General features: G+C 35.5%; 2 protein-coding genes across 3 annotated transcripts; both read right to left on the minus strand.

Moving 5' to 3' along the window:
* Positions 1-3,973: 3,973 nt before the first annotated feature.
* LOC132559200 (2'-deoxynucleoside 5'-phosphate N-hydrolase 1-like) lies at positions 3,974-7,000 on the minus strand. The gene is made up of 4 exons (XM_060223817.1): positions 6,868-7,000; positions 5,746-5,811; positions 5,339-5,449; positions 3,974-4,080 (listed from the first exon to the last, which is right to left on the minus strand). The coding sequence occupies exons 1-4, from the start codon at positions 6,998-7,000 to the stop codon at positions 3,974-3,976; spliced, it is 417 nt and encodes a 138-aa protein (XP_060079800.1).
* Positions 7,001-10,369: 3,369 nt separating this feature from the next.
* LOC132559202 (2'-deoxynucleoside 5'-phosphate N-hydrolase 1-like) lies at positions 10,370-21,226 on the minus strand. 2 transcript variants are annotated; one of them, XM_060223820.1, is made up of 5 exons: positions 21,158-21,226; positions 18,697-18,840; positions 17,798-17,863; positions 17,411-17,521; positions 10,370-11,054 (listed from the first exon to the last, which is right to left on the minus strand). In XM_060223820.1, the coding sequence occupies exons 2-5, from the start codon at positions 18,827-18,829 to the stop codon at positions 10,948-10,950; spliced, it is 417 nt and encodes a 138-aa protein (XP_060079803.1). In that variant the 5' UTR covers positions 18,830-18,840; positions 21,158-21,226; the 3' UTR covers positions 10,370-10,947. The 2 variants fall into 2 exon arrangements, with proteins under 2 accessions (XP_060079803.1, XP_060079802.1); XM_060223819.1 differs by having other exon boundaries at positions 17,798-17,866.

Genomic DNA, 21,226 nt, shown 5'->3' on the forward strand with positions numbered 1-21,226 from the left:
GATGATAATGGCTCGGTATCTCAAGGGCACGTCAAGTCAAACTGCTGAAATATTTAAGTTTAAAATTAAACGAAATAAACAAGCAAAATGAATTAAGAAACAGAAAATGTTTATTAGTAAAAAAAGCATATTTACAGACGGACTTCTTCTAAGGAATAAACAAATCTTAAAAGCGAGAAAAATGTTAATTTACGAAAATCAGTAATATTATCGATATCGAACTAACATACTGTTATAAACGACAAAGCAATACTCGTTTATCTTTTGGAAATATACATCAACATACTATTATTGATGTTACAATTTCTTTTATGTCACATTTCTCATTATTGCAAGTTGGTTTCTGCTTTTTACAGTTCATCTGTGTTTTTGGATGTAGATTTCTGTATGCAATGATTTCACAAAGCAGTAAAATATGTAGAAATATATTTTTCCAGTATTATTTTTCCTTAAGCAGTCCATTGTCATCACCTAGATCACCAAATAGACTCTAGAAGTACTGATGATTCATACGGGGACATTATACGTTACTGTTTGATTCGGTTTTCAACTACATTGTATATAATTATCAAGATGTGTTATTCCCTAATGTGCTTTGACAAAGATGTGTTATTCCCTAATGTGCTTTGACAAAGATGTGTTATTCCCTAATGTGCTTTGACAAAGATGTGTTATTCCCTAATGTGCTTTGACAAAGATGTGTTATTCCCTCATGTGCTTTGACAATCATTCTTGTAATAAGGAAAATACTAGACTTTAATCCTGGGTAAATAATGTTAGATTGTGTGTGTCTATCCAATACCAACGATTTCATTAATAGTTGTTGACAGCCTAAACACGGCTAACATGTTTTAATGAATAAAAGAGATATTTTCACAATGTTTATTAATTTTGTCATGTTTTGGTAAATTCGGTTTGTTTAGTTTTGTAAGTAATTCGTAATAACCTAATTGTGAATTGCGGTTTTTAGAAATAATTTTCTGGTCCCCAGAGATTCGTTATTGTCGTGTTTTACTGTTTAAGATAGTATGCGGATTCGATGTAAATGCAAAGTCCTTCTATGTATTGGAATCAATAAGAGAACACCGCTTTTGCATGGTTATATTCACTAGATTACTCGTGATGATACGAATAAAGCAACTGAGCAATGCCATAAATTAGGCATTTCCAAGTGTCTTATTCTGGAAGACAACGAGCAAAAACCTTTAAAGGGAAATATACACCGCTGCATCATACAGAAACTGACCAATCAATAAATTTTATAATATAGGGTTCAGATCGTAATTCAAATGTCCTTAGTATTTTCTGTGATTGCAAAACAAATGAGTAAGACCTTTGTACCATTCAAAATAAAAAGGCCATAGACGAATATCGAAATAAAACGTTATATAATAACACTTACCAGCTCTACCTCAGATCACCGTGACATCACAGGGAATATAGGCTTCCAACATGAACTGTCGTCAGGGGTGTACATCCCTATCTACTAACGCATGCAATCAAACGTCGCTCTCAGACTGGATCATCATCTACTCTTCAGTTTTCTATCTCTTTCTTGTAAAGGTTTCCATGTTTTCACTTCAAATTTGTAATATCCAAACAAACATGCCTTGTTGAAAATCATTCTTTTTGCCAAACGATGTGACAGCATTTAGTGTCCGTGGTTTCATCAGAATCCAAGCATGTAGATGCTAAAACGAACAATACAGAGAACTCATGTTAGTGAAAATCAAAGTTAATCTTTCTTCTTATCAAACCGATTTTGGATATAACATCGAAATGTCGGTTTATCAATGAGCCTTCTACATGTTCTGAAGAATACTAACATTATTATACCAAGCTGTCATTTTAAATTGGGATGCTGAAATAGGATTATTGTCTCATTCTTCGTTTGCACAACTGTTTGACGTAGTTATGATAGTTATAAAACAGCTGAGTTAAAGCATAATCAGCTTAATTGAACTAACTTTCCGTTACAGGTTTGATCATGATATTTACTTTACATTTATTAGTGACAGCTACACAGTACCTTAAATAAAGCCATCAAAGTATGGAATTCCGAACACTGTTGTAATAACTTTGTTAGAGAAAACGATATATCACAAACGGCTGACTAAGCATGTCAATCTATCACCTGTCAGATTCTCTGTTTATTACCCGTTATAAAAGCCAACTGGTCAAACGACATGGCGTCCAGAATGTTTGATCGGTGAAGTCTCGTGCTTGTAACTACTATAATTGGTGTGGATGACAACCTAGCAAAGAGATAAGGGGCCTGACAGTAGCCATCACAAGGTGAACACGTGATTTGGTGAACTATTAGTGACAATGCGGTCAATAAGCCCCAGCCAGGCTACAATACAATGATACTAAATTTTAGAGAGAGATTGATGTGTCTCGCTGTAATAACTTTATGACTATTCGAACCTGTTTCGTATCTAGGCGAATTGTTGATTTCCTTACCATATCGGTCTAACTTCAATAATGTCGACGCGTAATAACTTTACACAGTCACTGCTCCAAATGTATAATATTACATTATGAAATATAAAATCACGGAGAGATACAGACAAAAATTGAATTAATATGCACAAGGATATCTTGTCTAGAGAAAAATACACGTGCCAGTGAAATTAACAGCGAAGAAAAAGGAAAAGAGCTTGCGAAGAGGCACGTGTCATATGAGGCTGGAGAAGAAGAGGAGTAAATGACAGTAGGAGAAGCAAATTGCCATATACGACCAAGATTAACGAAACTCAAAGTTATATCAGAAAGGTTCAAGTATGGTACGGTATCGTATATCTCTGAGAACATGTAGAAAAGGTACTTGCAAAAAGTGAGGAGAATAGGTTTTTTTTTATTAGCCCTTAAGTGGGTTTGAAACAGATGAGCAAACGACCAATGCTAGCTACATTTGAGGATAATGGAAACAAAAAAGAGTTCTTCAGACACATCCAGATGTTGCTGTCCGATGACCAATAAAAAGACATCAGTGTCAGTAATGGTCGTACAATTTATTATTTTGTTTCTGTTTTTTACATAGCATTTATAAGGAAAAGACATAATCGCCATTTGGTTGTTCATGTCTCTGGTGGGAATATCTCCTTGTTAACAGCTCCAGGGTCATTATGCGTTTGGACCTTCTTTTCACTGCTGGTGGCTACCTCACTGGGAAAACACGAGTGAGAGGCCCAACGTAATGGCATCTAGAACAAGAAGGGGAAAATGTCTTGTCCAACACAACAACCACGACAGCACAGACTGGTCCATTTCACAATTTTTCGAGAAACACAAACTGTCATGGGTATTATACGTCAGAATGTATGCAAGTTATTGATCATGGAAGGAAAGCACGATAAAAAAAATAATAAAAAAAAAAGACAAATGATTATATAGTTCAGAATGAATCTTTCCTTAGTATGCCTTCGTGAAAGTTGTCAAAGGAAGAAGAAGAAGAAGCTACCCCTTCTGTAGCTTCAATTATGTACTGTAGGTCAGGTTGGTAGAACCACAGGTTTTCTTTTTTACACAAAATTATTGCTCGGTGACGTAGGTTATTTCACTGTTGTGGCAATGTTAATGATCGTGTTGACGGGTGTTGCACAATCATATCTCAAATCTGATTTTCGTCATTATGGTATTAAATACACATTTATGATTGCATTATACTTTAGCACAAACACATGTGTGTGGTATGTGTTTTCATCGCCACCATCACGCAAACCAAACACATTTGAAAGCCAACTTCGCATGCATCTTCTCGTTACGATTTTACCGTCCAGCTCTAAGAAATTCAAATGGACATTACAATTGAAACCTGGCATCAATATCACTTTACATCAATGTTGTTGAAATCAGGCACTCATACCTCATGTCTTTATGTAAAGCTTTATCAGATGTGAGTTGTTGAGTTCTCAATGCTCTTTTTAATAACATGTTAAGACCACTGCATCGCATTCTTAAAAAAAGTATTTCAGAGAAGAAATTCACTCAATATTCTTGCAGCATCTTCTTCTTTGTAATTTTTCACAACAAACGAGGATGAACCAGTTTCTACACCTGCTATCACGGCTGATAAATCTGGAAATAAAAATTCAACTTTTGGAAATCTGATTCATGGGAAAGTTTGTGTTACGAGAGAAAATTTTACATGTACTAGTAGAAAGAAGAAAAGCAAGTTCGGTCTTTGTAACAGATCTTTTAGAAAGGAGGTCATCAAATTAAATTTGACACTGAGATACCTCCATGCACTGTGAAAATATTCTTCAGTTAAAATTCAGCCGACTATGACCCCGCTCCATGCTATATGCCTTCAGCAGATTTTCCAAGAGAGCGTACATCCAGGATACTCCTGAGCTATAAACATTTATGCTGGAAAGCATTACAAATCGAATATGGGAACAGTACAGATCGGCTACACAATATTTCTGTTTGAAGAGTTTGTAGAGTGAAATGCCGCGAATGAATGAAGTCGATAGTGGTAAGGCCACTGCTCTGATAATACAAGGGCATTTGCAATGTAATGAAGTCCAGCAATATGGTATACACGTGACAAAGATGTCCCGTTTATTTGGGCGTCTCTGAACCACATGGAGAGTTGGTGACCGTCCCAGGAGCGGACACCCGCGCGTTACGTCGCGTCATCAAGATAGAGGCATACATCTCTCGAACCTCCGTAATTGATTTCAGACGGTGACGGGGGTGGCACGTCATGTTGTCGGCACTCAGGGTTTGCCAAGACGTCCCTATGTTGGTCCATCACTTACGCAGACGTAACGCCAACATCAAATGCAGTGGCTGCACATCCACCTCATCGGTCTAGTTTGGCCCATTAGATACGTTTGTGTTGTTCACTGAAGAGTCTCGCTTCACGCTTTTACAGGTCAGATTGACGACAATGTGTCTAAGTTTTTACATATCAATCTATCTCAAAACAAGAGTGAGACAATTACACGACAATTAAACAATGAAGAGTAGTAAGCATTGGTTTATTGGTTTATTTTCGGATAAATACAATTCCCGTTTGACATTCAGAAATAAGTGACTCACCTTAGTTGTTACACCAATATTTTTTTTATTTTATTTAACAAAATACTATACTGTAGAGCTGGTAATTTTTCGAGATTTTCTAAAAAAAAAAGGGAAATATCGAAGTAGAATCTATATTTCAACGAAAGCGAATTTTGCGATTTGGATGCAAAAATACACATAATCATTATCACGTGTCTAATTATTTTACAGATTAAATTTTCGCGATCATGTTAATGTGCCGCGAAATAACGAAAAAGCCATATCCGCGAAAATAATCGGTTATACACAATCTTCAAGTTCTACTTACGTTTGCCTGAATCCGGTCTAAACAAACAGAGTATCCTCTTATTTAATGTGATTGCTCGTCCGATCTCATATCCAACTCCAAGTGATGGCTGTGTTACTTCTGCTACCACCACTGATAACATTAATATTTTAACGATGGAAATAAATATGTCTTCTTGTCAGTACAACCGTTCCAACTACGGTTATGAATTTATTTAATACATTTTATTAAACCATTTTGTCTAGTTCTACGTGTCGTGTGTGCCAGTCCATCGAATGCTTTTCCTATGACAGATACAGTAATGTACAAACTGAATTCCACTAAGATTGTTTAAAAGGAAAAAAAAAGAAAAAAAGAGCTTTTCAATGTATCATTTTCTAACTATTCTTCCCAGTTAAAACATCAATAAAAAAACTATATAGACCTACCGTCACAGTCTTGAAGCCACACCATATCTCGATCATGAATCTCCTTTTCTGTCAAGTCTTTTTCAACTGCCGAAACTACAACAAAATCTAGATTTTTACAATTCAATACTGTACATGCCGATTATACTCAACATCTACCCCATGAATTAAATGATCTGACAAAACAAAGTACGTTGTACCTTTCATTCAACAGTGAAACACATAACGTACAGCTGTATGTACAATTAAAATGTACCTACACTCTCATTGGGACTTTTATAAGTATATACATGTAGATAAAAGTAATCCTGCATTCCCTTACTTTTTCTACAGCATCTTTAAACCTTCACTGTGGGTTTTAGATAATACACAATTCCATAGATGCCTAAAAGCCTGTAGAAGAACTTAATTCCTTTAGAAAATAAACACATTTAATTTCGAAGACTTCCAATGTTGATCTCGGCGTCACAAACTGTAAAGCCTTTCCCTAAGAATACTACCAAGTATTAACAAACGACCACAACGCTACTCAAAACTTTTTAAGTACTTCCATCAAATACTAAATAAGGCGTAAGTAACATTTGTTTTGCAAAATACGAAATATGGCCCTAGTTCTCCTTTCACTACAGATTAAATGACAATAATTATATCTAAATCCTTGTATTTACAAGTTTTGAAAACTTTATGGCTTTAGGCATAATTCGTCTTCAGGAGAAGAAATACTGTTAGCAATTAAATGCTTTAACAAATTTGACCTCAAACGCAAATAATTGTTTTGAGTTTGGCTGACTTTGAGTGTAGTAAAACGTGCGAATTTATATGATGTGTTCATTGACACTGTCTCTATCAGCCATGGCGACTCGACCAGTGTAAGGCCAAATAGATCTTCAATTTTTGAAGAGTCTTTTCCTCATTCATTTTTCATTGTATTAAATCATTAACAAAACGACAATTTTTTTTAAGTAGAGATGATCGGAAGGATGGAATTCCATCTTCCAATTACACACTCGTATTTCTCAAACATTTTCAAGTAATTAGTAAATATATGACAATTTATTGATTTTTCATTTTCATCAGCTAGAATATCAAAATGTAAAAAATGCTGTGTTAAGTAACTCCAACTTAACCAAGAATTAAACTTACATTCTTCCAAATTTTTTGCTCCGACATGTTCTGTCAGAACGGTATCATATGCTTTTAGCTTTTCTAGTATTCTTAAATAGATCTCTACATTCTGTCGACCACCCCCAATACTTCCAGCAAAATAGATCTTCATTTTCAATTTAGCTATACAAATAGAAAAATAAACTGAAACTTGTTGCAGTTAGCAAAAGAAATTTCAACGGTGATTCTCATCATATAATAGGACTTGATTTAATTGTTGTCAAAACATCGTCAACATTTTTATTATTTTTTAAAAAGATATTTCTAAACCATGGCTGTGATTGTATTTAAAACTAAACTTACCGAACAGAAAATATGTATCTTGCAAATATGTTATTTCATCATTCCATTAATAATTTTCAATACCGTGAAAACCTGCTTTCGAAAAACTTCAAACCGAAAATTCTGTTTACATATAATGATAGTCCAAGTTTATAGATTAGGACGAACCGATAGATTTGTTTACAAGACTTGGCAATGTTTTTTTCGATACGTGTAATGTGAAAGTCAGTTACAATTTATACACAAAATGCAAACACCATAGGCACCTTACACACAAGCTAGAATCTAAATATATACACAGTGGCTTTTGCGTGGTCAGACTGATCTAGTATTGGTAGGGAGTCCGCTATGATCTCTCCATTCTTTTAAACTGCCGTGATAATTTAAAAGAATCGTCATATTCGATATACTCAATAAAACTCCATTTCATTGTAAATAGATTATGAACATGAACTATCCATTTATATTAACACTGTGATCTGGTCATATTTACGACTGTGCGTGTATATCTAGTTTTAAAGACATATTTTAAGTATATCTTGGTCTATCTTCACACCACCAATAGATAAATTCCAATTGTATGTTCGCCTTGAGGCCCGTCCTCCTTTCTACTAAAAACTACGTGTCAGTTGGTGTAGTGTAAGAGGGTCAGGTTTCGACTAATGACAGTCTCTAACATTGTTTTGCCCGATGACATCAGCCAAAAAAGACCTGTAATCCTAAACGTTCGCTTAAGAGGTCATTGTGAGGATATACAAGGTCAGTGGCCTCGGAAATTATTGCTTTAGTAGACGTCATTTGTCAACTTGTAAATGAGGGATTACATGAAATAGATAAAAAAAATGTCACCGGTAATTATTACTTCTCAATATGGCGTACTTTCATACGAGGCTGATTTTCACAAACAAGACACAAAACCCTTGCATTCTCACTTACAGATGCCTGTATGTTATTGACAATGCCCACCAGAATACCAGCCGCTTACCTGGATATTGTCCTACTACCAAGACGGACAACTTTCCATGAAGCTGTATGATACACGTAATTATTTCATTTTCTTTCGTTTCCCTTGTGTGAATACTCCATTTCTGCATAGCAACAGTCTTACATCACCAGTGTTTAGGGTTTACATGTCGATGTTGTCCCAATATCATGCTTTCCGTGCAAGATGTCGACAATCAACAGATACGTCGAAAACAACAGGGTCTTGAACGATGCAGAAATAGAAATATTCTATTTGTTTCTTTTTTATGCGATATGAAGCTGAACGTGTTTGATGCTCTTTATGTTGTCTGTTGTTTATACCCTGTTCTCATCTGAGAAAGTGACAATATTTGCTTTGAGTGAACAATATTTTACACTGTATGTGTAGTCAATGAAGCAGAAAATGCTTAATCTTTTGGTTCACTTTGTCTTATTCTTATACCGTTTCAGGAGTCTCCGTGTATATCGTCATATCTTGCCCTGGTTTAATTTGTGTTTGAATTATGATTACCTTAACAGGTCAGGATCGTCGTGTTTTTCCAACACACTGCACGTTTACGACAATACTAAGATTTGCTGGTCAAACGTCACATTCCATGTTTCCATTAATGTCTCTTATTGCACATATGCATTTAGATAACAAACCAATTTCAAGGGTCAGTATACACATTTTATAGGTCACCTGGAGGAATAGATAAGTCCATAGTTTACCTTTCATTTGGACCTCTTTTAAGATGGAAAGTTTAATCAAAATTCAATAAATAGGTCACCAAAGGTCACACTATATACGTGATTAATATCAACCAATATTTTACTTTAAGTTTTCACATCAACAGTGTGACGTCAAAAATCAATATATAGGTCATGAAGTCACATGTCATATAAATGATCAATATTATATACCGTTTAACAGGTCAAAGAATGATCGATTTATAAATGAAAATATGACATACTTTTCATTTTTCATAACACGGGAAAGTTATCAAATTCCAGCAAACATGTATGTATTCAGAACTGACCTTGTTAACTAAAAGGTCCAAATAAGGCCCTGTTCAATCACGAGACTAGTGCGTCTTCCTATTGTCCTCGAAATTTCTTCCACTTCCTGAGGTATCTCTTAGGTCTCAATTTGAATGTTCTAAGCACACCGAATTTTTAAGGACAGCTGTATCATACAGATAAAATTCAATGTTTCGCATTAATGTGTATCAATCTAATTTTGCAATAAAATGTGGAATTAACTTGTGTTGTTTTTATACAGTCTGCGATAGGCGAGTACAGTGACAGAGTTGCTACCCTCATCACAATCACATTCTATAATTCTTTCTCTGTTTAATAGGTGGCATTGAGCTTAAACATTGTGGGAATGTGAAGAAACGTGGAGCGTTTTTGCCTGCTAAGGATAATCTGAATTGTTTAAGTCATTAAATACCTGTTCCCACTTCTACTACTGTTTGTACAATGTCTATCATACCTGTTCCCATTTCTACTAGTTTGTACAATGTCTATCATACCTGTTCCCACTTCTACTACTGTTTGTACAATGTCTATCATACCTGTTCCCACCTCTACTACTGTTTGTACAATGTCTATCATACCTGTTCCCATTTCTACTAGTTTGTACAATGTCTATCATACCTGTTCCCACTTCTACTACTGTTTGTACAATGTCTATCATACCTGTTCCCACTTCTACTACTGTTTGTACAATGTCTATCATACCTGTTCCCACTTCTACTACTGTTTGTACAATGTCTATCATACCTGTTCCCACTTCTACTACTGTTTGTACAATGTCTATCATACCTGTTCCCATTTCTAATAGTTTGTACAATGTCTATCATACCTGTTCCCACTTCTACTACTGTTTGTACAATGTCTATCATACCTGTTCCCACTTCTACTACTGTTTGTACAATGTCTATCATACCTGTTCCCACTTCTACTACTGTTTGTACAATGTCTATCATACCTGTTCCCACTTATACCACTGTTTGTACAATGTCTATCATACCTGTTCCCACTTCTACTACTGTTTGTACAATGTCTATCATACCTGTTCCCACTTCTACCACTGTTTGTACAATGTCTATCATACCTGTTCCCACTTCTACTACTGTTTATACAATGTCTATCATACCTGTACATAGGTCCTGCAAGTCTCATGACTATTAAAGCCTGTGAGCATATTATTTACAAATCACAAGAGTATGTGTTGTTATATGAAAGTAGGGCATATTTGATTTATTCACTCACTCAACTACGCACCACATTCAATTCCATCGGGATTCATGCCCCAAACATTACATAAAAGTATAGCTATTGGCATCATTTTCCAGCATAAACAAATAGACCCAGGCAAACTTGTCCTACTTCAGTGATACAGTGCAGACTTCAAAATACATCATTACATATCATAATGCTTGATTTAATGGTAATAATGTGTAATATAAACACACATCACATTTCAATTCAATATTTGTATCCAGTATCAAGAAAATAAGAGCATGTTAACTGAGAGCTGCTTGAAAGTCCAAGGGCCATAACTCTGGAGAGAAAAACAACTGTGTGGAACCAGATAATAACAAAATGTATCTTCTCAGTTTAAAGACCAAGGGAGATTACTCTTGTGAAGATCCGGCATCCAATTTGTTGCCTTGGCATGAAAATCCCTTCAGATCAATTCCATAATGAACTGATCCGATCTGGTTATGTGCACAAAATTTTTTGATGTCCTTGGTGATAACCTGTAAGCACCATTACAGTGTCCTTTTGTGAAATATTTTTTAAGGTTTAATTAAGAAATTCACTCAATATTTTTGTGACATCTTCTTCTTTGTAATTTTTCACGACAAATGAGGATGAGCCAGTTTCTGCTCCTGCTATCATGGCTGATAAACCTGGAAATATATAGTAAACTTCAGTATATCTGAATCATAGGAAAGTTTGTGGGCTGAGTATAATCTTTCTTTTCAGCCATTTTGGTTGAAATCAAAAGAGGAGCCATTTTGTAATTAAAGAAAATAATAAAAAAACAAGAGGCCCATGGGCCTTAACGGTCATCTGACAAAAAGCAAGCCAAACCTAGAAAGTTGGTTGAGGTCATTCATTTGAACAAACTTGGTAGCCTCTCCTCCAAGCATCTTACAGGCCCAATATCAGCACTCATGGACTTTTGCTTGTTGAGAAGAAATCGTTTGTATATTTTAACATATTTGACCCCTGTGACCTTGAAAGTGGGCCAAGGTCATTCATTTGAACAAACTTTGTAGGGCTCCATGCCAGCATGCTATGGGCCAAGTATTAGCCCCCTAGGCCTTCTAGTATTTGAGAAGAAGTTATTTAAAGATTTTGACATATTTGACCCCTGCGACCTTGAAAGTTGTTCAAGGTCATTCATTTAAATAAACTTGGTAGCCTTTCCTCCCAGCATGCTACAGACCCAATATCGGCACTCATAGACTTTTGCTTATTGAGATGAAGTCCTTTGTATATTTTAACATATTTGACCCCTGTGACCTTGAAAGTGGGCCAAGGTCATTCATTTGAACAAACTTTGTAGGGCTCCATGCCAGCATGCTATGGGCCAAGTATTAGCCCCCTAGGCCTTCTAGTATTTGAGAAGAAGTTATTTAAAGATTTTGACATATTTGACCCCTGTGACCTTGAAAGTTGTTCAAGGTCATTCATTTAAACAAACTTGATAGCCCTTCATCCCAGCATGCCACAGACACAATATCAGCAATCTGAGCCTTTTGGTTATTGAGAAGAAGTTGTTTAAAGATTTTAACATATTTGACCCCTGTGACCTTTAAAGTGGGTCAAGGTCATTCATTTGAACAAACTTGGTAGTCCTTCATCCCAGCATGTCACAGGCCCAATATCTACACTCTGAGCCTTTTGGTTAATGAGAAGAAGTTGTTTAAAGATTTTAACATATTTGACCCCTGTGACCTTGAAAGTTGTTCAAGGTCATTCATTTAAATAAACTTGGTAGCCTTTCCTCCCAGCATGCTACAGACCCAATATCGGCACTCATAGACTTTTGCTTATTGAGATGATGTCCTTTGTATATTTTAACATATTTGACCCCTGTGACCTTGAAAGTGGGCCAAGGTCATTCATTTGAACAAACTTTGTAGGGCTCCATGCCAGCATGCTATGGGCCAAGTATTAGCCCCCTAGGCCTTCTAGTATTTGAGAAGAAGTTATTTAAAGATTTTGACATATTTGACCCCTGCGACCTTGAAAGTTGTTCAAGGTCATTCATTTAAATAAACTTGGTAGCCTTTCCTCCCAGCATGCTACAGACCCAATATCGGCACTCATAGACTTTTGCTTATTGAGATGAAGTCCTTTGTATATTTTAACATATTTGACCCCTGTGACCTTGAAAGTGGGCCAAGGTCATTCATTTGAACAAACTTTGTACGGCTCCATCCCAGCATGCTATGGGCCAAGTATTAGCCCCCTAGGCCTTCTAGTATTTGAGAAGAAGTTATTTAAAGATTTTGACATATTTGACCCCTGTGACCTTGAAAGTTGTTCAAGGTCATTCATTTAAACAAATTTGATAGCCCTTCATCCCAGCATGCCACAGACACAATATCAGCAATCTGAGCCTTTTGGTTATTGAGAAGAAGTTGTTTAAAGATTTTAACATATTTGACCCCTGTGACCTTTAAAGTGGGTCAAGGTCATTCATTTGAACAAACTTGATAGCCCTTCATCCCAGCATGTCACAGGCCCAATATCTACACTCTGAGCCTTTTGGTTATTGAGAAGAAGTTGTTTAAAGATTTTAACATATTTGACCCCTGTGACCTTTAAAGTGGGTCAAGGTCATTCATTTGAACAAACTAGGTAGTCCTTCATCCCAGCATGTCACAGGCCCAATATCTACACTCTGAGCCTTTTGGTTAATGAGAAGAAGTTGTTTAAAGATTTTAACATATTTGACCCCTGTGACCTTGAAAGTTGTTCAAGGTCATTCATTTAAATAAACTTGGTAGCCTTTCCTCCCAGCATGCTACAGACCCAATATCGGCACTCATAGACTTTTGCTTATTGAGATGATGTCCTTTGTATATTTTAACATATTTGACCCCTGTGACCTTGAAAGTGGGCCAAGGTCATTCATTTGAACAAACTTTGTAGGGCTCCATGCCAGCATGCTATGGGCCAAGTATTAGCCCCCTAGGCCTTCTAGTATTTGAGAAGAAGTTATTTAAAGATTTTGACATATTTGACCCCTGTGACCTTGAAAGTTGTTCAAGGTCATTCATTTAAACAAACTTGATAGCCCTTCATCCCAGCATGCCACAGACACAATATCAGCAATCTGAGCCTTTTGGTTATTGAGAAGAAGTTGTTTAAAGATTTTAACATATTTGACCCCTGTGACCTTTAAAGTGGGTCAAGGTCATTCATTTGAACAAACTTGGTAGTCCTTCATCCCAGCATGTCACAGGCCCAATATCTACACTCTGAGCCTTTTGGTTAATGAGAAGAAGTTGTTTAAAGATTTTAACATATTTGACCCCTGTGACCTTGAAAGTTGTTCAAGGTCATTCATTTAAATAAACTTGGTAGCCTTTCCTCCCAGCATGCTACAGACCCAATATCGGCACTCATAGACTTTTGCTAATTGAGATGATGTCCTTTGTATATTTTAACATATTTGACCCCTGTGACCTTGAAAGTGGGCCAAGGTCATTCATTTGAACAAACTTTGTAGGGCTCCATGCCAGCATGCTATGGGCCAAGTATTAGCCCCCTAGGCCTTCTAGTATTTGAGAAGAAGTTATTTAAAGATTTTGACATATTTGACCCCTGCGACCTTGAAAGTTGTTCAAGGTCATTCATTTAAATAAACTTGGTAGCCTTTCCTCCCAGCATGCTACAGACCCAATATCGGCACTCATAGACTTTTGCTTATTGAGATGAAGTCCTTTGTATATTTTAACATATTTGACCCCTGTGACCTTGAAAGTGGGCCAAGGTCATTCATTTGAACAAACTTTGTACGGCTCCATCCCAGCATGCTATGGGCCAAGTATTAGCCCCCTAGGCCTTCTAGTATTTGAGAAGAAGTTATTTAAAGATTTTGACATATTTGACCCCTGTGACCTTGAAAGTTGTTCAAGGTCATTCATTTAAACAAATTTGATAGCCCTTCATCCCAGCATGCCACAGACACAATATCAGCAATCTGAGCCTTTTGGTTATTGAGAAGAAGTTGTTTAAAGATTTTAACATATTTGACCCCTGTGACCTTTAAAGTGGGTCAAGGTCATTCATTTGAACAAACTTGGTAGTCCTTCATTCCAGCATGTCACAGGCCCAATATCTACACTCTGAGCCTTTTGGTTAATGAGAAGAAGTTGTTTAAAGATTTTAACATATTTGACCCCTGTGACCTTTAAAGTGAGTCAAGGTCATTCATTTGAACAAACTTGGTAGAGCTCCATGCCAGTATCCTCTGTGCCAAGTATTAGCCCCCTAGACCTTCTAGTATTTGAGAAGAAGTCGTTTGAATGAAAAGTTTACGGACGGCGCACGGCGGACGACGACGGACGAAGCATGATGACTATAGGTCATCGGACCCTTCGGGTCAGATGACCTAAAAATGCAAATTGATTTTGATTACAGGTGGCCCTATCTGAGATTATATCTGAATCTGACAGAACAATCGTAACCAGTCTTAAGTTTCGTTGAAAATCAGGAATTCATAATTTAGACATGTAGGAAATTTCTTTGCACAACCTTTGTCTCAAGATCCAAATAAAAAATATCACCTTGAGTATATCTAGGAATTTTCACAACTAAGAAATTCATTTTTGCATTATTTTGATGGGGCCATCAGTACATTGACATGATCATGGAAACTGAATCCATAAAATGATGAGACACGTAAGTAATTAATGTCCTTTTAAATCAAGATCGCAAAATTTTAATTCCAGAAAATGAAATTGATGGATGTAAAAGAAGCCTGACCATTTTGACCTCTGAAAATTACCTCCTATATGATACCATGAATGAAGTCAACCTTTTTAATACCATCAATAAATCTTATGTACCTGTTTTTTTCACTTTACAAAACATATATACAATTCTAACATTCTGTAAAAAACCAATATGGCAGTGATGAGGAATCGGTTGAAATTGGACAGACTTGTCCATGCAATTAATTGATTACATAATTGGCTGACTGTGTGTTCAGTGTACATAGAAAGTGAATTTGAAGTAATATTAGCATACAATTATAAAGGGACATAACTCCAGGCTGTCCAGCACTTCTTGACAAAAAATTAGGACTAATATTAGGGCTGAAATTACAAAATTTTAGGGCAAATTTAGGGCTAAAATTAGGAATTTTGTAACTAGAATAGGGAGTATGAAAGCATTAAACTGACTTACGTTTGCAAATTAGACAAAATAGAAACGATCATACAATGCCTTAATTGCAGGAAAAGTGTCTTCCAGGGTTTAAGTGTCCCAGCTGCTGTTGGCTGTGACCTGAAATATATATACGATGGAATAATACTTAACTGAAAAGAACCCTTAAAATTAATATGACTTACACTATGTCACAGAATTTGGGATCTAGGCTGCAGCACTAGCTATACACTTGAAATTGTCATGCTTTCATGCTGCACTTTCTGTGAAAGGAGCTTGAGCTTATTTCCTTCAGATAATCTTCAATGGGAAAAATGGCTTGGAGGTATTGCTTATTACATACCTTAAGAATCACACCTCTGTCACTCAGTCACAACCAATAACAATCTGGGTACATAGATCCACTGGTCAACTGCCTATCATTGTCTATCCTGAATTAGAACTACAGACTACATTAAAACACATTTTAAGTATGAATTTAATGAAAACATTTTCAGTAAATTGTAAGAAATATTAAAAAATAGCTCCGCAAACGCAGGCAATACCCCACAGCTTTATTATAAAGTTGGATGCAGGGCCGAGATTGTGAAGAACCTCAATAGGCTGTATAGGTCCAACATGCCCAGCGAAAATGGTCACCACTTGTGATATCGTTCTTGAGATAATGAGCGGAATGCAAAATCAAGATGGCTGCCGTAACCGCCATATTGGATATCGGGCAACAAAGAAAAACAATAGGGCTATGCAAGTCCATAGACCCAACATGCCCAGCGGAAATGGTGATTGCCAGTGATGTCATTCTTGAGATAATAAGTGGAATGCAAATTCAAGATGGTGGCCGTAACTGCCATATTGGATATCTAGTGACAACGAAAAACAATAGGGCTGTGTAGGTCCATAGGCCCAACATCCTCAGTGAAAATAGTGACCACTGGTGTTGTCGTTCTTGAGATAATGAGCGGATTGCAAATTCAAGATGGTGGCCGTAACTGCCATATTGGATATCTAGTGACAACGAAAAACAATAAGGTTGTATAGGTCAATAGGCCCAACATCCTCAGTGAAAATGGTGACCAATGGTGTTGTCGTTCTTGAGATAATGAGCGAAATGCAAATTCAAGATTGCGCCCGTAACCGCCATATTGGATATCGTGCGGTGACGAAAAACAATAGGCTTGTGTAGGTCCACAGGCCCAACATCCCCAGTGAAAATGGTGATGACCGGTGATGTAGTTTTTGAGATAATAAGCGGAATGCAATTGTGGACAGACGGACTGAAAGATGGACATTTTAGGGACGCTGGACAGCCTGTAACTCCTTACATAATAATGCATCACTTCTACCAGGCTTCAAAATATCAAATAAAGTCAGTTAATAAAGTAAACAGAAATAATTGGGAAAAGTATAATACATAATACAGATATCAACTAAAGGGGCATAACTCTCAAGAAAATCATGAAAATTGAAAAATAAATTGATGTGTGTATTCTTGAGAGCTTGGACCAAGTCTTCCTGGTAATGGATGGTTACACACTCTGAAACTACTACTTTAATCCCAGTATGGGGATATAATAAAGAGAAATAGCTACCAAATTTAACAAAGATTAAATGTAATTTGTTGGGATACCTGTACAGCAATGCAGATTCTCATATTAATTGGAAAAGAACTTTTTACAGGACAATGAAAAAGTGAAAACCCATGCATTGTTGCATGGGCTTATTATCAGACAGAGACTTTGTTAAATAGATATATCAACAGACATTCAGGAATCAGGGACATGTAAGCTGAGATACCTAATCTTCGCTGTTATTTGAAAGAAACCCAAACAAAACATTGCATTTCCCAGGTTCTACGTACTTTTGCCTGAATCCAGTCTGAACAAACAGAGTATCTTCTTATTTAATGTGATTGCTCGTCCGATCTCATATCCAACTCCAAGTGATGGCTGTGTTACTTCTGCTACGAACACTGTAAAAATTTGGTTATAGGTGTAAGATACACAGATGGTTAAAAAAGGATTTTTTTAAACGTATGAACCTAAGAAAAAGGTAATGTTATGTTTGACAAGTCAATCATTAAAGTCACTTTATTTGGTAAGATTGTCAGCAAATAAGCTCAAGTTAAATGGTTTCCAAGAGAGAAAAAAAAAATAAAAATAAGAGAGAGAAAAACAATACAGCAATGCAAAGACAAATTCTCATAGATGTTCCAAAGTGAAAGATCAATGAGGAAACGTCGACCTACCATCACACTCCTGAAGCCACGCCATGTCTCGGTTGTAAATCTCCTTCTCTGACAAGTGTTTCTCACCTGCTGAAATGACAATAAAATCCAGACTTATACCTGTTGCACAAACTACTGTGGACTTGGTAATTTTCCTGAGGTAATTAATTTTGCTATATCCACAGCAGATAAAGACAGCATGGACTTTTACACCCAACAAACATATCTACAAAGAAATAAAATCTTACAAGTGATCTGATACTTCTGTATACTTAGACACCAGTTTATAAATATGCATGAACTAGACTAAACTGGGACAACTGCGCAAAATTGGCTCCGCAAAATTAGACAACTATACCGTACATAGTTACCTAAAATAAATATATTTGTAACATGATAACATTTATAAAAAAAATTCTCTTACAATCATATGCTAAATATTTGTAACATCATCACTAAAACTGATGACCAGAGGCGTCAGTCACCCAAGAGACTTTTTTTTTCTCAGCACCTATCATATGGATTGATTTGTTTGATATCACTAGAGTAAAAAGATCTGCATTTACCAAATTCAAACAGCCCTTTTTGCCAAGTGTAATGTAAAATAACATATGTTTTCAACTTTCATTTCTGTCATCTAATTTTTCAACTTTTTATCTTCTATTCATTTTTTTAATGATCAATCATTAAAACAATTACTAAACCTGGTTTTAATCATTACTTACATCACGAGTTAGACCAATCTCTCCCAGGATTTCAGTTTTAAATGAAACCAAACCAATTAAAAAAATATATATCTTCCAATTATATTTAGATTACTGTAATTGATTGTCAAAATATAACCAATTATGATTTTCAAATCAGCTGAAATCTCCAAATTTGTTTTCAATTACTGAAACTATTCCATCAATGATACTCACATTCTTCCAAATTTTTTGCTCCGACATGTTCTGTCAGAACGGTACCATATGCTTGTAGCTTTTCTATTATTCTTAAGTAGAGTTCTGCATCCTGACGACCACCGCGGATACTGCCAGCAAAATAGATCTTCATCCTCAATCAGTCTGACAAATATAATAAGCTGATTGTAAGTGTGACGATAAATCAAAGAAATATTGTTGATGATCTTTATTACATGGTTGAGACTCAAGTTTTTAATTTTGTCCCATTTTGGGACTGGGGCCTGGGGCCCTTAGAATTAGGGAAAATAGCGGCGTTTTCCTTAGAATTTGGAAAACTTGGGGTCTAAATTGGGAATAAAGATACTATTTTGCATTGGGATATTCGGCCCCAAATCTGGCAGATTGAGAGCCATGCAATTTTTAAATATCATCTAAAAATAGGGCTGTGATTTAAATTTATTGGAAATGAAAATATCCATCCATCAGTCATATTATAACACATACAATTACACTAAGTAGTGTTTTCCCTGACTAATAAAATGCTGCATTATAACTTGTTAACTTGCAAGTTCTATCAATGATTTATATTGAAAATATTACTACTGGTGTGTTCACATCATAAAAATCTGACAAGTTAGCACTGAATATACATACACATATGTACAAGTTAGCACTGAATATACATACACATATGTACAAGTCAGTACTGAATATACATATACATATGTACAAATTAGCACTGGATACACATATGTACAAGTTAGCACTGGATACACATATGTACAACTTAGCACTGAATATGCATAAACATATGTACAAGTTAGTACTGAATATACATATACATATGTACAAGTTAGCACTGAATACACATATGTACAAGTTAGAACTGAATATACTTACACATATGTACAAGTTAGCACTGAATATACATACACATATGTACAAGTTAGCACTGAATATACATACACATATGTACAAGTTAGAAAAGAATATACATACACATATGTACAAATTAGCACTGAATATACATACACATATGTACAAGTTAGCACTGGATATACAAACATATGTACAAGTTAGAACTGAATATACATAAACATATGTACAAGTTAGCACTGAATATACATACACATATGTACAAATTAGCGCTGAATATACAAACACATATGTACAAGTTAGAACTGAATATACATATGTACAAGTTAGCACTGAATATACATACACATATGTACAAGTTAGCACTGGATATACAAACATATGTACAAGTTAGAACTGAATATACATAAACATATGTACAAGTTAGCACTGAATATACATACACATATGTACAAATTAGCGCTGAATATACAAACACATATGTACAAGTTAGAACTGAATATACATATGTACAAGTTAGCACTGAATATACATACACATATGTACAAATTAGCGCTGAATATATAAACACATATGTACAAGTTAGAACTGAATATACATAAACATATGTACAAGTTAGAACTGAATATACATACACATATGTACAAGTTAGAACTGAATATACATATGTACAAGTTAGCACTCAATATACATACTCATATGTACAAGTGAGAACTGAATACACATGTACAAGTTAGCACTGAATATACATACTCATATGTACAAATTAGTACTGAATATACATACACATATGTACATACACATATGTACAAGTTAGCACTGAATATACATATGTACAAGTTAGCACTGAATATACATACACATATGTACAAGTTAGAACTGAATACACATGTACAAGTTAGCACTGAATATACATACTCATATGTACAAATTAGTACTGAATATACATACACATATGTACAAGTTAGCACTGAATATACATATGTACAAGTTAGCACTGAATATACATACACATATGTACAAGTTAGAACTAAATACACATGTACAAGTTAGCACTGAATATACATACTCATATGTACAAATTAGTACTGAATATACATACACATATGTACAATTTAGCACTGAATATACATGCACATATGTACAAGTTAGCACTGAATATACATACACATATGTACAAGTTAGAACTGAATATGCATACAAGTAGGTACTGTGTATGTCATTTAGTTTCCAGGGTCACGTACATACACCTACATGTAGATCTGGTGTTAGCAAATTCATCTACCATTTTTAACTAGCGTGACAACCATTCTATTCAATAAAAACTTAACGTTGTGTCCTTCTATAAACGACCAGGCATTATTTACCTATTTATCTATTTATCTATTTTGTTACACATAACAAACATGTAGGTAGGCACATTGGATCCTTTAATTTCCCGCCATATTTTTTGTAAACACACCAGTGAACGAGGAAACTTTTATGGTGTTCCAATCCTGTTCACAGCTGTATATTGTCACCTAGTATTCAGACATAATATTTGTATATCAACTTCTTGAATAAACTACAAACACACACCACAAATAAATGAAAAAATAAGTACCTTTTTACGTTCTGATGTTTTCTGATAAGCTGTCCTACTTCTCTGTTCGGCAACATGTGTCGGTTGTCG

This window comes from Ylistrum balloti, unplaced genomic scaffold, assembly GCF_031769215.1.
Source record: "Ylistrum balloti isolate Yb309-2 unplaced genomic scaffold, AGI_CSIRO_Ybal_v1 Utg370874, whole genome shotgun sequence".
Taxonomy (NCBI): domain Eukaryota; kingdom Metazoa; phylum Mollusca; class Bivalvia; order Pectinida; family Pectinidae; genus Ylistrum; species Ylistrum balloti.

What these genes read in the sequence shown, in the direction of transcription:
- LOC132559202 (XM_060223819.1), bottom strand. Translation starts at nt 18,829, where the DNA reads ATGAAGATCTATTTTGCTGGCAGTATCCGCGGTGGTCGTCAGGATGCA. An exon ending in AGCAAAAAATTTGGAAGAAT is followed by an intron (nt 17,867 to 18,696) that starts GTGAGTATCATT and finishes TTGTCATTTCAG; the next exon opens with CAGGTGAGAAACACTTGTCA. An exon ending in GTGGCTTCAGGAGTGTGATG is followed by an intron (nt 17,522 to 17,797) that starts GTAGGTCGACGT and finishes AAATTTTTACAG; the next exon opens with TGTTCGTAGCAGAAGTAACA.
- LOC132559200 (XM_060223817.1), bottom strand. Translation starts at nt 7,000, where the DNA reads ATGAAGATCTATTTTGCTGGAAGTATTGGGGGTGGTCGACAGAATGTA. An exon ending in GTGGCTTCAAGACTGTGACG is followed by an intron (nt 5,450 to 5,745) that starts GTAGGTCTATAT and finishes TAATGTTATCAG; the next exon opens with TGGTGGTAGCAGAAGTAACA. An exon ending in TAGACCGGATTCAGGCAAAC is followed by an intron (nt 4,081 to 5,338) that starts GTAAGTAGAACT and finishes TTTTATTTCCAG; the next exon opens with ATTTATCAGCCGTGATAGCA.